This window comes from Macaca thibetana, chromosome 1, assembly GCF_024542745.1.
Source record: "Macaca thibetana thibetana isolate TM-01 chromosome 1, ASM2454274v1, whole genome shotgun sequence".
Lineage (NCBI taxonomy): Eukaryota > Metazoa > Chordata > Mammalia > Primates > Cercopithecidae > Macaca > Macaca thibetana.
This window is the reverse complement of record NC_065578.1, coordinates 25036289-25051108: the sequence shown is the minus strand read 5'-3', so window position 1 is coordinate 25051108 and position 14820 is coordinate 25036289. Positions and strand designations below refer to the sequence as shown.

The following is a 14820-nucleotide window of genomic DNA, read 5'->3' as shown; positions in this document are numbered from 1 at the left end:
GACCTCCGGCGGGGTCCAACTGGAGCTCACCAAACATACAAGGCGAAAATGACCAGAGTCAGCCCGTATATCAGGATGGGTTTTTTATTTAAGGTACAACTTTCCAGGAAGTTGGGGAGCTCCAGAGGACTGCGTCCATCGCCCTCTCCAGCCTCATTTAATTCAACAAACTGCCTGTGGCTCTACTATGCACGCCGTCCCAGTACTAGGAAAAGCTCAAAGATTAACTAGAGAACCCAGACTACCAGCGGGTCCCACAAAAGGTGACAAATTGAGGCCCAAAAACAGGGCTGCACTTGGGAGCTCAGAGCAGGTGAGGCTGACTGGGGCATTCAGGAAGGCTTCCTGGAGGAGAATATATGTTATCTCCGAGAAGGAAGAGTAGAGAGAAAAGGAATGGCAACCCAGTCTGAGGAAGGAGGCGCATGAAGGAAGAAAGCTGGGAGGTGGGAACCTGTGATGAAAATAGGCGCTCTTGTGTGTCCTTGCAGAAAAGGGAGGCAGTGGCAGGAGCCTGCGAGCTGGCAGAAAAGGTTCCCTTCTTTTCTTTTTTTATTTTTACTTATTTTTATTTTTTGAGACGGAGTCTCCCCCTGTCGCCCAGGCTGGAGTGCAATGGCTCCATCTCGGCTCACTGCAACCTCTGCCTCCGGGTTCAAGCGATTCTCCTGCCTCAGCCTCCGGAGTAGCTGGGATTACAGGCACACACTCCACACTCAGCTAATTTTTGTATTTTTAGTAGAGACGGGGGTTTCACCATGTTGGCCGGGCTGGTCTCCAACTCCTGACCTTGTGATCCGCCCTCCTCGGCCTTCCAAAGTGCTGGGATTACAGGCGTGAGCCACCGCGCCCCGCCCGGTTCCCTTCTTTTCGTGTCCGAAAGGTTGGATCCTCCACATCTCAGCCCTTTATACCCAGTGACCACAACCGGGGCAGCAAAACTCCGGGAATGGGGGCCTTTTAGGAACTGGTGGAGTCCAGATTTCTGGAGCAGACGCCCCCTCGGACTCCCAAAGCGCGTTATTCTCAGCTCTAGTTTGGATCGACCTGGAGGCCAGTGGAGATCACAACCGTGTTAGTACTCATTCGGTAGAAGTCACAGCAGTTACCGTTTATTGAGCACTTTCTATATGCTGGATACTTTGCCATGCGCATTACAACTATTTTGAAATACTTGTATCCCCTACTCCTCCCTCCTTAATAACCGAGGGGTGCCGCTGCATCCAGGGAGGTCAAGTGCTTGCCCAGGGTCACACAGCCGGGAGCACACACTTCAAAACCCACGCGCTTAACCACGAAAACCCGTTTGCCTCCTTCCTCAGCTCCCCATTTAAATAACGTTTTAACTTTATTCAGCAGGTTTGCTCATCTCCCACCCCAATCGTGACTCCCCAGACCTGGCCTCCACAAGGACCACGAGGCCTCTCCCTCCCCCTTCGCCGCGGGCGCAGGGAAGGGCCTTCGGCAACAACTTGTCCCACTTCCCCAAGGTTCAGACGCGAAACTGAGTTCCAGAGGGAAGGGCTTACGCAAAGGCACCCAGCGCGCCAGAAGCAGGGTATTCCTGTCCGTACCCGGGGCCAGCCCCGTGCTTGGCACTCCTTGGGCAGCCGGCTCCGGAGCCGCGGCGGTCACACCTCGGACTCGCGCGGCGGTCCGCGGGCGCGCTGGCAGCCGTACAGCCACTGGATGACGCGCGCATTGCGCTCCACCACCGACACCGGAGGGCGCCCGTCCCGCCCCGAGGCGGCTGCCTCCGAGCCGCCGCCGCCGCCCGCGCCGTCCGGGCTGTCCACGCCCCTGTCGCTGGATGTCCAGTCGCTGGCGTCCCCGGAGCCGGGCGGCGGCGAAGTTCCGGCCTGCGGGCTAGCGTCGGCCCCCCAGCTCTGCGGGGAGAAGCGCTCTGCACCCAGCACCTCCACCAGCGCGCGCTCTAGGCCGCAGTAGTTGAAGAAGCGCTCCTTCTCCGACAGGGGCAGTGAGCACGTGGGACACAGCGCCCGCTTTCCCGCCGCTTCCGGGGCATCTTGGGGCGCGGCCCAACCTCCTGAAGACGCAGGTCGCTCTGTGGAGGCCGGGCTGCTCGGGGCAGCGTCCCGCGGGGCACCCAGAAAGAGGCGCCGCACCAGCCCCTGGCCCTTGGCGTTCTCTTTGTTCACCGAAGCCTTGCAGTCCCGCTTCTGGCGGTAGAAGATGAGCGAGTCAGGCCTCGGCAGCCGCCTGCCACTTCCCCGGCGGGCCGGCCTGGGCGTCCTGGGCGATGCAGGGGGCCCCAGCTCGTTGCAGGGGTGCGGCGTGAGCGGCCCAGGACTCCCACGCAGGGCTGGCTCCTGTCGCCTAGCTATCACCTGGTGCGTCTTGACATACTTGGCTTTGTCGGCTTCCAACCTCTCCACAGCGCTGGGGGTCCGTCCTCTGGACGGGGTGGAGGGAGGGGCCAGGAGCATCTTAGCAGAGCTGTTCAGGACAGTGCCCCATAAGTAGCCAGCCAGGGGGCCAAGAGCAATTGACTTGGGCTCTCACAGACCTGCAGGGAGAGAGGAAGGTCAGGGGAAGGGTAGGAAATGCCCTGGTCCTCCCCTGCCGGCATTCCTCAGTATAGGATCAGTCAGCCACCCTCTCCCATCCAGGTTAGCCGGTGCCACGTTCAGGGAGTAGAGGCTCAGGCCATCCCCTTTCCCTGTCCTTCAGAGACACTGAGCGGGGTCTCTCTGGCCACTCAGAAACATATGCCCCTTTGAAGGTGCCCCAATCTGGCCACAGGGCCATGCGAGCAGGCCTCAGCAAGCAGGACACTTGGAAAAGGAAACCCGGCCCAATTCCCGAAAGTGGCTTCAACCGGAAAAAATACCTCTTCCCAACCCAGCAGCTTTGAGCTCAAGACAAGGAGGCTCCCAGCCACAGGCTGGCTCCAGCAGGGCCCACCCTTCCCGCCCCCAAACACCGAGGTCAGGGATATAACCACAGGGTAGGAATCTCCAGTAATTGCAGCCAACTGCCCTGCCCAGGCCCAGCAAGGCCATCAGGGCAGGAGAGGGAGGTGGTCCCCAGGCCCTATCAGCTACTGCCAGCTACTCTGCCCCTGCCAAGGCGATCGCAGAATGCCAAACTGTAAACATCACCTTGTTTAACCTTTGCATTTCCATTTCATGAGGAGGAAATTGGCCTGGAGAGGAGGGGGGATTGCTCAGGTCCTATTGAGAGTTAGGAGTCAGGACTGGAACCCAGGTTTCTTGCCTTGCAGTTCAGATTGGATCTCTCATTTGCCTATTACAACTTCCTACTGAGGCGGGGCGCGATGGCTCACGCCTGTAATCCCAGCACTTTGGGAGGCCGAGTTGGGTGGATCACCTTAGGTGAGGAGTTCCAGACCAGCCTAGCCAACATGGTGAAACCCCGTCTCTACTGAAAATACAAAAATTAGCCAGGCGTGGCGGCGCGCACCTGTAATCCCAGCTACTTGGGAAGCTGAGGCAGGAAAATCACTTGAACCTGGGAGGTGGAGGTTGCAGTGAGCCAAGATCGCACGCCACTGCACTCCAGCCTGGGTGACAGAGCGAGACTCTATCTCAAAAAAAAAAAAAGAAAAGAAAAAGAAAAAAAAACTCACTGATATTTTGCATGTATTCCTGCTGCTATAAAACCAAGCAATTTCCGTTAGAAATGGGCCCCCTGCCTCACCAAAAAGTTCCTTCCACTAATTCTTCCTAATAACCTGCACTCCCACTCCCAGAAATTTGCCCTCAGGGTCCTTGTCCCCTTTTTATCCTAAGACCTCATGACCCTTTTCCACCTCCTTTCGGCTGGGGCAAGGGGCGAGGAGGGGTTGTAAATCAAGAGCTGACAGTTCTCTTGGCAGTAACAGAATGGGCCACCCACATGGCCCTGCACACCCGACCCCACCCCTATCTCTCCCTACTCCCCCTGAGTCCTGAAGGCTGAGGGACCTTGGATCTGGGGACAACAAAGGAACAGAATTTTTTTTTTTTTTTTTTTTTTGAGACGGTCATGCTCTGTCGCCCAGGCTGGAGTGCAGTGGCCGGATCTCACCTCACTGCAAGCTCCGCCTCCCGGGTACACGCCATTCTCCTGCCTCAGCCTCCCAAGTAGCTGGGACTACAGGCGCCCGCCACTTCGCCCGGCTAGTTTTTTGTATTTTTTTAGTAGAGACGGGGTTTCACCGTGTTAGCCAGGATGGTCTCGATCTCCTGACCTCATGATCCGCCCGTCTCGGCCTCCCAAAGTGCTGGGATTACAGGCTTGAGCCACCGCGCCCGGCCAAAGGAACAGAATTAACTAGGGAAGTGGGGAAGGGGTCTGTGAGAGGCCTTGGGACAGGGACCCTACCAGGCCCAGCCCACCCCTTCACCCAGCACCTAGTGTGTAGTCAGTCTGCCCATGGGTAGTTGAGGCCTGAGAACCAAGGGGAGTCTGGCAGTGTCTCCCTCCCTGTCTCCCAGGGAGTCTCCTGGGCAGTGGGTCGGATTCCAAAGTCCCAGGAAGGCACTGCTTGTCTGACCCCATGGGTGCCCTCTGTCCTCTCCTCTTCTCCCCATCCCTGAGCAGGGAGACTATAAAAAGTCCCTAATCACAAGGACCAAAATAGTCTGTCATCCACAGCCTCTTCCCTGCCTTCCAGGCTAGCCTGGAGGCTGGACCTCAGACATCCCGCCCTAGAAGCCTGGCAGGCAGTCTCGGGCCCTCCATTCCTTTGCCTGCCTTCTCCCTGTCCTGAAGCTTGTGCTCCCAACTCTGCCCAAGGCTTCTGCTCTGGGAATGGGCCATCTTTCAGGCTCACTAGTTTGGTACCAGTCTCCCTGCCCTCAGGCCCCTGGGTTCCTTCCTACCAGAGCCCTGGGCTCAGGGTACACTCACCTCTGCATGGGAGGCCTAATTGCAGGGGTCCTTGGGCAGGTCCAGACTGAGGGCAGGAGTGGACAGCAGGGACTAGAAGTAACTTTGGTGGCAGCCAAACCTCACTCTCCACAGGAAAAGCAGAGAGTCTCCAACCCCCGCCCCCCAAATTAACCCTCGCCTTCCTGAGGCAGATCCTGGCCTCCATTAACTCTTTCCTGATCACAGTCTCTGCGCTGAGGAGACCTGTGAACCAAGTCCAGCTCCCTTTATTTTACAGATGATCAAACAGTCCCTGCCGGGTTAGGTGATTGGCTGTGGAAGCACCCTGAGCTTGGGCAGAGCCAGGACTCCAAACAAGGCCTCCTGATCCCTAGGCTTCCTCCAAAGGCCTGGGGTGGGGGCTCCGTATGTGGGGTCAGCCCCCTCCCTGGGCTGTGGCAGATGCTCTGACAGTCTGAATGGGAAGGCAGAACAGGGTTCTAGTCGACTTGCTTTTTTCCCTCTGTAGCAGGCTGAGACCTGTCCTGGTCTGGGTGCTGGGTGGTGTCAAGCCTGCTTTCCCTAGGGGTGAGGCCAGGAATCTGCAGCCTAAGGGTAGGGCATTGGTGCTGTAGATGTGCAGGTGAGCCTGTGGCGGCAAGTCTTGGCATGAAGGTGACCCTGGAGCCCACTGGAGCTGCCTCTGCCCAAAGTCCTCTTATGGCAGATGGGATTACCTGGGAAGACAGTGATGAGGGGCTGATTCCAGGGCCAAGCCCAGGTCCTTCGGCTTGCTTCCTTCTCTGCCTACACTTGGAGCCACTTAGAGCTTCTTCCATCAGTTTCTTCTCTGACACATTATGTCTCAAGGTGAAACCCTGCCTCATAGGAGAGCTCCTCCCCTTTCCCCAGCAGGCAAACTAAACTCTCCAGCCCAGACAAAGACCAGTGCCCAGGCCAAAGGATCCTTGCCCCTCTTGGCTGGCCACCTTCCCCAAGTCCCTCCTCCTCCTTTCTAGCCCTCTTTCATGTTTGCAAAGCACATTCCCATCTGTGCTCTCTGATCTCCTTTGACGGCCCCCCAACAAGAACCCTAGACAGGGGTCCAGCAGGAATGACCCCCCCACTTAATGAGTAAGGAAACAGGAGCTGAGAAGGGAGAGAGATGCCCAAAGCCCAGCTCCAAATCCACGCTTGGAACTGTACCCTCTGCCTGTCAAGTCAGTGATGGGTCTGAAAACCCAAGGCCCATCTCCTGATAAGAGGTTTTTATTGCCTAAAGGGGGGATTTTGTTTTGGGGATTTTGTTGGTGATAGTTCCATATTGTGTTGTTATAGCACTTTTCAAAATGCTATCAGCTACATTGTCATAACCCCTTGACAATCTTTGGGGGAGGTTTTATTATTTTTCACACTTATGACTGAAGAGACTGAGGCTCAGAGAGGAGAAATGACTTATTCAAGCTCACTGAATTAGGAATAATAGTTAGAGTCTCGCTCTGACACCCAGGCTGGAGTGCAGTGGCGTGATCTTGGCTCACTGCAACCTCCGCCTTCTGGGTTCAAGCGATTCTCCTGCCTCAGCCTCCCGAGTAGCTGAGATTACAGGCGAATGCCACCAGGCCCGGCTACTTTTGTGTTTTTAGTAGAGACGGGGTTTCACCATGTTGGTCAGGCTGGTCTTGAACTTCTGACCTTGCGATCCACCTGCCTTGGCCTCCCAAAGTGCTGGGAGTACAGGTGTGAGCCACCGCGCCCGGCCAATAGCTAACTTTTATTGAGAGATTAATATATGTTAGGGGCCGTTCTAAGTACTTCACATAAGGATTAACATATTTAATCCTCAAAACAACCCAATGAAATGGCACTTTCGGGCTGGGCACAGTGGCTCACACTTGTAATTCCAGCACTTTGGGAGGCAGAGGCGGGCCAGTCACTTGAGGTCAGGAGCTGGAGACCAGCCTGGCCAATATGGCAAAACCCTGTCTCTACTAAAAACACAAAAATCAGTGGTGCACTCCTGTAGTCTCAGCTACTTGGGAGGCTGAGGCAGGAGAATCACTTGAACCCAGGAGGCAGGTTGCAGTAAGCCAAGATCACACCACTGCACTCCAGCCTGGGTGACAAGGCTGCAAAAATGAAAAAAAAAAAAGTCACTTTCATTCTCCTAACTTTCTAGATGAAGGCTGGGGGTGCCAGCTTGTCTCTGAGATCTGGTCAGGAAGGGGTTAAGCATGGGAGGTGGGCAGGGCCCAGCTGGGATGCTGTCAATGGCAGGAAACCTGGCCCGCCGCCTGGGGGGAGGATGGGGCTGTTGTGTCTGACTCTGCAACCCCCATCCCTTTGGTCTTAAAGGAGCATCCAGGTTGGGTGGTAGGACCGGTAGGGGCCCCTTCACAGGTCCCTTCTAGGGATCGAGAACAGATGCTAGACCACAGAAAGAGGGGAGTCGGGGTGCAATGCAGGTGTGACCCTGGGGCAGCTCTGTTCTGACAGGGGCGACTCGGTCCTCCACGCCAGAGCCCTCAATTGGAAGTGCCCCCACCTCTGCTCGGGAGGGTTTGGTCAGGGAGGGGAGACAGCCCCAGCTCTGGGAGCCCCCAGTGAGACAGAAGTGGCACAGCTCTGCCCTCAGGGATCTCTGGTTGGGGGCTAGGGGAGGGCTAAGCAGCCGTGCTTTCAGGAGCTCCCAGTGTGAGGGCAACAGACCCCTGCCCTGATGCCAATGGACAGAATCCTGGGAGACAGGCACAGACCCTCTACCCCACGGGCAGAGCAGGGTCAGGGAGGAGAGGTCGAATTGGATCGGCTTTCTGGGTGAGGGGGCCCTGAAAAAGTCAGCAGAGGAGAGGGGAGGCGGGGGCGGATGAGAGGATGAGGTGGGCTGCATCTGTCTGGCCTCGGCTCCCAGCCACCCTCGTCGGGAACCCGACCGTCCCTGTTTCTGGTTGTGGGTCCCCAGGGACTGCCTTAAAGTGGCTCTTTCCAGCCCTAGAGCCAGGACCTCAGGCAAGGGGGAAGCGAGTCTGCGGGGGGTGTTTCCTTCCTACTTCCAACCTCATTCCCAGATCACCTTGAGGATGGAGATCGGGAATGGGCCTGAGTCAGAAAGTCTCCTTCCAGGAGAGGGTGGTGGGAGGATGGGGAGCAGCTCTGGTCAGTGTCGGGAATAACCAGCCAGGTCAGGGAGGCCTTCAGGTCCAGTCTCACATCCCACGTCCACATTGTCACTTAGGAAATGTGTGTCACCCCCCTCACTAGCTGGCTACAGCCCCCTCCACACCTCAGTCCTGCCTTTGATTCCAGCCCTAGACTACCTCTCGCTGGCTGTGTGGTCTTGAGCAAGAACTTAACCTCGCTGAGTTTCCTTCTGTGTCAGGCGGGAATGGTGAGAACCAGCTCCCGTGCGGCTTGGAGATGCAGGGAAGTGGGGCCTGCAACTGCAAGGTACAAGTTAGATGAATCTGACTTCAGTTTTTGCCCATCACCAACGCCTTCCTGCACCTCTGGCCTACATCTCTTTTCCTAATCCCACAGTCTTGCTCACAGCGGCCAGCAGCTAATCACTGGGAACACCTGCACTGTGCCATGGGCTCCGCAGATGGATCTGATGTGGTTTCACTCTCAGGTGGTGGCAGAGGCAGGAAGCTTCACCATGATCGGTGAGAGACCAGTGCTGCTGCAACCAAGATGAACACAGCAGAGGGGGTGGTGATCTCTTCTGCCCAGGGTGGCGCGGGAAACTTCAAAGAGGAGGGGTATCTGAGCCCTACTGGGAAGGGATTTTTGACTGGGTTAGGAGTGGGGGAGAAGGAGAGAATGTTGGGCCGAGAGCACTGCAGGCGCCAGGTCTCAGTGACGGTAAGAGGCCAGGGAAGGGTCGCAGAGAGTGAGAAAGCGAGGAGAGCGAGAGAAGGTGGGAGGGCGTAGGAGAGAAGAGGGGATGCAGAGAAGGGATGGGGTTTGTGAGTAGATGGGTAGGCGCAGACTGAGAGAAGGTGCGCAAGGGGACTTAGAGAAAAGATGGGAGCTCAGGGAAGGGAAGGGCTCAGGGAAGGGACTGGGATTTCTTGAAAGGAGAGCTAGGGAGAGGGTAGGGGCATCTGCCAGGCCCCAAGGCCACAGGAGAAGCCCCCCACAGAGATTAGAGCAGCCGTCCTCTAATTCAGGGCTTTCCGTTTTGGAAAGAATCTCAGCCACAACAATAGCCTGGCCCCAGTGCCTGGGCTCCCTCTGAGGGGTGTGGCCTCTGGGCAGAGCCAGGCCCCACACTCACCACCCATGCATGACTCACGGAGGAGGGAGCAGGGGGAGAATGGGAAGGAAGATGCCATTAACCTTTTTTTTTCTCTTTTCTTTTCTTTTTCTTTCTTTCTTTTTTTTTTTAGGCCAAGTCTTGCTCTGTTGCCCAAACTGGAGTGCAGTAGTGTGATCACGGCTCACTGCAGCCTCGACCTCCCAGGCTTGAGTGATCCTCTTGTCTTAGACTCCGAAGTAACTGGGACCACAGGTGTGCAACATCACACACAAATAATTTTTGTATTTTTTGTAGAGATGGGGTTTCGCCATGTTGGCCAGGCTGGTCTCGAACTCCTGGTCTCAAGTGATACTCCCACCTCGGCCTTCCAAAGTGCTGGGATTAAAGGCATAAGCCACTGAGCCCAGCCTAAGCATTTTTTTTTTCCTGAGTAATTATATGTTGCTAGTGAACAAAGTGAATAAGATAAGATTTCTGCTCTCACGGAGTCTCCAGCATAGTGTCAGAATAACAAAACCAACTGCATTTACTGTTCCCTATATACTAGGCACTATGCCAATGCTTCACACTCAGTGCTCCACTGACTTCTTCCAGAATCCTATGTGAAATGGTGGGTGTTATTACTAGCTCACTTTTATAGATGAGGAAACAGAGGCACAGAGAGGTAGAATAACTCACCCACAGTCACACAGCTTGCAGATGGTAGAGCTGGGGCTTTAACCTTGGGGGACAGCTGTCCGCCCCATGTGGCTTAAGCAGGGCTAGAGCAAATCTGTTCTCACTGCCTGCTGGCCTCCCTGCCTTGCTTGCTCTGTCTTCTGGACCGAGGCAAGGATGGGCATGAACACAGTCCCAACTGCCATGCTCGTCATCTCCACCTCAGCCACCACCTCTCCACCTCCACCATCTCACCTTCCACATACATGTCTTCATCACAGTTCCTTTAGATTGGGTACAAGGAACAAAAAACACCTCATCTAGACTAAGTAAAATAGGGGAACACATGGAAAAGAAACAGGGTTTCTCACGGAATGAGTTGGCAAGAAATCTATCCTCCTCCTACCCTGACAATATATATCTTCATAATGACAACATTGAAAAATATGACCAGGTGCGGGGGCTCACACCTGTAATCACAGCCCTTTGGGAGGTGGAGGAGGGAGGATCCCTTGAGCCCAGGAGTTCGAGACCAGCCTGCCAACATAGGGAGACCCATCTCTACAAATAATAATAAAACATATTAGCCAGGCATAGTGGTGTGCACACCTGTAGTCCCAGCTACTTGGGAAGCTGAAGTGGGAGGATCACCTGAGCCTGGCAGATCAAGCCTGCAGTGAGCTATGATCACGCCACTGCACTCTAGCCTGGGTGACAGAGCAAGACCCTAACTCAAAGAAAAAAACAACTATTTTTAAATTTTTTGAAACAGAGAGAGTTGACAAAATGTCAAAGGTGACTGGATTTAATTAGTATTGAACACACATGGGTGTTCTGTTAAAGGGCATAGTGTTGAATGAGTAAGAAAACAAAGATGCGTATAAGATATAAATTGTATCTTTATCCTGTAAAATTTATTTTCTTGTCTTGATTGCAGCAAAATTAATAATTGTGTTGCTGTAATCAAGTCTCACAGAATTTGTATTCTACTGACAGTAATGCCTAATTAGACAACCTCTCCTATATCTGTGTTGGGGTGTTTTTTGTTTTTTTTTTTCTTTTTTAGTTTCAGTTTACAGAAACATTGCTCTGCTGAGATATTCGCAACTAGCAATCAAAATAAAGGGTGGGCGCAGTGGCTCACACCTGTAATTCCAGCACTTTGGGAGGCTGAGGCAGGTGGATCACTTGAGTTTGAGACCAGCATGGCCAACATGGCGAAATCCTATCTCTACTAAAAATACAAAAATTAGTCGGACGTGGTGACACACACCTATAGTCCCAGCTACTCCTGAGACTGAGGCAGGAGAATTGCTTGAACCCGGGAGGTGGGGGTTGCAGTGAGCTGAGATCACACCACTGCACTCCAGCCTGGGTGACAGAGTGAGACTCTGTCTCAAAAAAAAAAAAAAAAAAAAAAAGAAAGAAAATTATTAAAGTAATATTTAAATTTAGAGAGGAACTATGTATGTTACATAACAGGTTTAAACATTGAAATGGAGTACATATGATAAATGATGGTGAACATAGGACACATTACAAGATATGTCAATGTTATCATATACACGCCTATCTCTTACATCATAATTTTCACATCTCATAAAGCAAACCTAGATTCATGAATTAATAGTAAGGAATTGGCACCATGCTTCATTCATATTATTCCTAGCCTTCATTTACAAATTTACGAGTAAAATGAATTGTTTCATATTGCAGAATGTTCCTCAGCCATTCTATGCTTCTTTTGAAAATGCAGTAGTCCTCCCTTATCTGAGAGGGATATATTTCAAGACCCCCAAGGGATCCCTGCATCCACAGTTATTACCAAACCCTATATATACTATGTTTTTTCCTATTCATACATACCTATGATGAAGTTTAATTTGTAAATTAGGCACAGTAAGATATTAATAACAAAAACCCATAATGAAATATAACAAAACAATATACTGTAATAAAAGTTATGTGAGGCCGTACACAGTGGCTCATGCCTGTAATCCCAGCACTCTGGGAGGCTGAGGTAGGCAGATCCGTGAGGCCAGGAGTTCGAGACCAGCCTGGCCAACATAGTGAAACGCCGTCTCTACTAAAAATACAAAAATTAGCCGAGCCTGGTGGCACGCATCTGTAGTCCCAACTACTCAGGAGGCTGAGGCAGGAGAATAGCTTGAACCTGGGAGGCTGAAGTTGCAGTGAGCCGAGATCATACCACTGCACTCTAGCCTGGGCGACAGAGCAAGGCTCTGTCTCTGAAAAAAAAAAAAAAAAGGAGTTATGTGAATGTGGTCTCTCTCCCATTCTCAAAATATCTTATTGTATTATGCTTCTTGTGATGGAGAAGGGATGGAGAGGGATGGCATGTGATTTTATCATAGTACTCAGACCATCAAGCAACTTAAAACTTATGAATTGTTTATTTCTGGAATTTTCCATTTAATATCTTCCAACTACGATTGACTGTGGGTAACTGAAACTGTGGAAAGTTAAACTGTGGATAAGGTGGGGATACTGGGCTGTGCTACAAGTTGGAACACAAGGTGAATCGAGGAAATGGACACAGTACTGCTGGGAAACAACATTTTCTTATGCAAGAATCTGCAGCACTCCTGCTCTCAGAGAGGATGAATTTGATGAGTTAATTGATGTCTTTTCTCTTACCTGAGTGCTTCCACCACTTGGTCTTTCCCAGCTTCCAAACAGCTCATTCTCCAACAATAGCAGCAGCACCATACACTACCTTTCCTGGCATTCGGATGCAGTAGGCTTCTGCTTCAAGGACACAGAGCAAGAGATGTGGAGAAGCATGTGTTTGTTCGTTTGTTTGTTTGTTTGTTTTTAAGCATGTGTTTCTCTGGATTGAATGGAATGAGGTGTAAGAGCAGATGTTGAGAGCTACAGCTTCCACTGTGCAGCACTGAGCACTGGGTCCTGTGTGACAGAGGCCCAGGGGGTCTTTCATAAATTCCTTTCTGGATGCTTTTGATATATGGGGTCCTTTATTTTCATTTTTATTTATTTACTACTTTTTTTTTTTTTTTTGAGTTGGAGTTTCGCTCTTGTTGCCCAGGCTGGAGTGCAGTGGTGCGATCTCAGCTCATTGCAACTTCCATCTCCTGAGTTCAAGTGATGCTCCTGCCTCAGTCTCCTGAGTAGCTGGGATTACAGGCGCCCACCACCACGCCTAGCTAATTTTTGTATTTTTAGTAGAGACAGGATTTCACCATGTTGGCCAGCTGGTCTCCAACTCCTGACCTCAGGTGATCCGCCCGCCTCAGCCTCCCAAAGTGCTGGGATTACAGGCGTGAGACACCGGCCTATTTATTTATTTTTGGATACAGGATCTCATTGTCGCCCAGGCTGGAGTATAGTGGCATGATGATAGCTCACTGCAACCTTGAACTCCAGGGCTCAAGTTTCAGCCTTTTGAATAGCTGGGACTGCAGGCACAGCACCACCACCCCTGGTTTATGGGTTCCTTTAAAGGGCAGGAGCCCCTCTATCCAGTTTTAAGGAGGGCACTGAGCTATGGTCAGGGAGGTGCTGTCACCGTGCACATATCCAACCCTGGGGAATGACCCTTCTATACCCAAGGAAGGCAATCCCCAGGCTTAACTCTGTCGGGTTGATTTTTCAGTCACTTACAACTGAAATAAATCTGAAGGAAGCACATCATTCCCTCCGAAACTAGGATCGTGTTTTTCATGATGGTTGTAACGGGGAACATGTGCAGCCTCGGTTTGCTCACCATCCAGCCCATCTCCACAGTCATTTGGAAGGCATGCTGACCAGATGCTTCCAGGTTTGTTTACAGCTGTCCTGGAAGTGCAGTAGACGTTCCCTTAAGAAGTCAGGAGACCAAAGTTCTGGTCCTGACTTTGTCATTAACTCACTCTTTGTCTAGAGCAAGTCACTTTCTTGAGCCTCTAGTTTCTGATCTGTTGAAAGGAGGGAAGTGGATTAGACTCAGGGAAGTGGATTAGACCCCGCCAAATGCCATTCCTTGGGCGGATTCCAGTTGGCTACACAAAAATGTATGTAGGGGCCGGGCGTGGTGGCTCATGCCTGTAATTCCAGCACTTTGGGAAGCTGAGGCAGGAGGGGTCGCTTGAGCCTGGGAGTTTGAGACTGGCCTGGGCAACATCGTGAGATCCTGTCTCTGCGATTAAAAAAGAGAGAGAGAAAAATATTTACGTGGTGAGCCTGATAACAAGGCTAATGCCAGGCTCTCATTCTCAGAGACCCTAATTTAGTAGATCTGGGCTAGAGTCGGAGGAAAGAAGAGAACACTGGATCAGTCTGAATTTACTGGTATGAATGCTGTTATTAGAGATTCTAGAGATTTAATGGATTACCTCTTGCAGCTGAAAGTAGCTCTAATAGTTTGCTTGTTTGGTCAACTGAAATTAGTACTCAACATGACCTATATCAGTGAGGTTGAGACACCTGGCTAAATTCCTAAGGTTTCAAAAGACAAGAATATTGGAGAAAACGTATATGAAAGCGCATGGGCCAGGCGCAGTGGCTCACGCCTGTAATCCCAGCACTTTGGGAGGCCGAGGCGGGCAGATCACCTGAGGTCGGGAATTCCAGACCAGCCTGACCAACATGGTGAAACCCTGTCTCTACTAAAAATACAAAAATTAGTCGGGCGTGGTGGCACGCACCTGTAATCCCAGAACTAGGGAGGCTGAGACAGGAGAATTGCTTGAACCTGGGTGGCGGAGGTTGCAGTGAGCCAAGATCATGCCACTGCACTCCAGCCTGGGAGACAGAGCGACACTCCATCTCAAAAAAAAAAAAAAAAAAGGAAAATGCATGTACCCCAGCCCCTCTGAGTGCATGTACCCTGATCCCTCTGTGGATTCCCGGATCCCTCTGTGCATTCCCCCATCCCTCTGAGTGCATGTACCCCGATCCCTCTGTGGATTCCCTGATCCCTCTGTGGATTCTCCGAGAGGGCCCAGAGGATATACTCTTCACCTAGGAGTTGAGAAAGCATTATTGAGAATAACATCTGCATCCTTGATAAATTTTATGGTGGATGTCCTTTGTTGTTGGGCATATTGGAA

The 14820-nt window shown here is 52.1% G+C and overlaps 2 protein-coding genes across 13 annotated transcripts in view; both read right to left on the bottom strand.

The window, feature by feature from the left end:
* Positions 1–14820, bottom strand: part of ZNF593 (zinc finger protein 593) — a 391757-nt gene that overhangs the window by 7200 nt on the left and 369737 nt on the right. The window lies entirely within an intron of this gene.
* FAM110D (family with sequence similarity 110 member D) lies at positions 71–4982 on the bottom strand. The gene is made up of 2 exons (XM_050792614.1): positions 4876–4982; positions 71–2527 (listed from the first exon to the last, which is right to left on the bottom strand). Exon 2 carries the CDS (start codon positions 2445–2447, stop codon positions 1632–1634), a length of 816 nt encoding a protein of 271 aa, XP_050648571.1. The 5' UTR covers positions 2448–2527; positions 4876–4982; the 3' UTR covers positions 71–1631.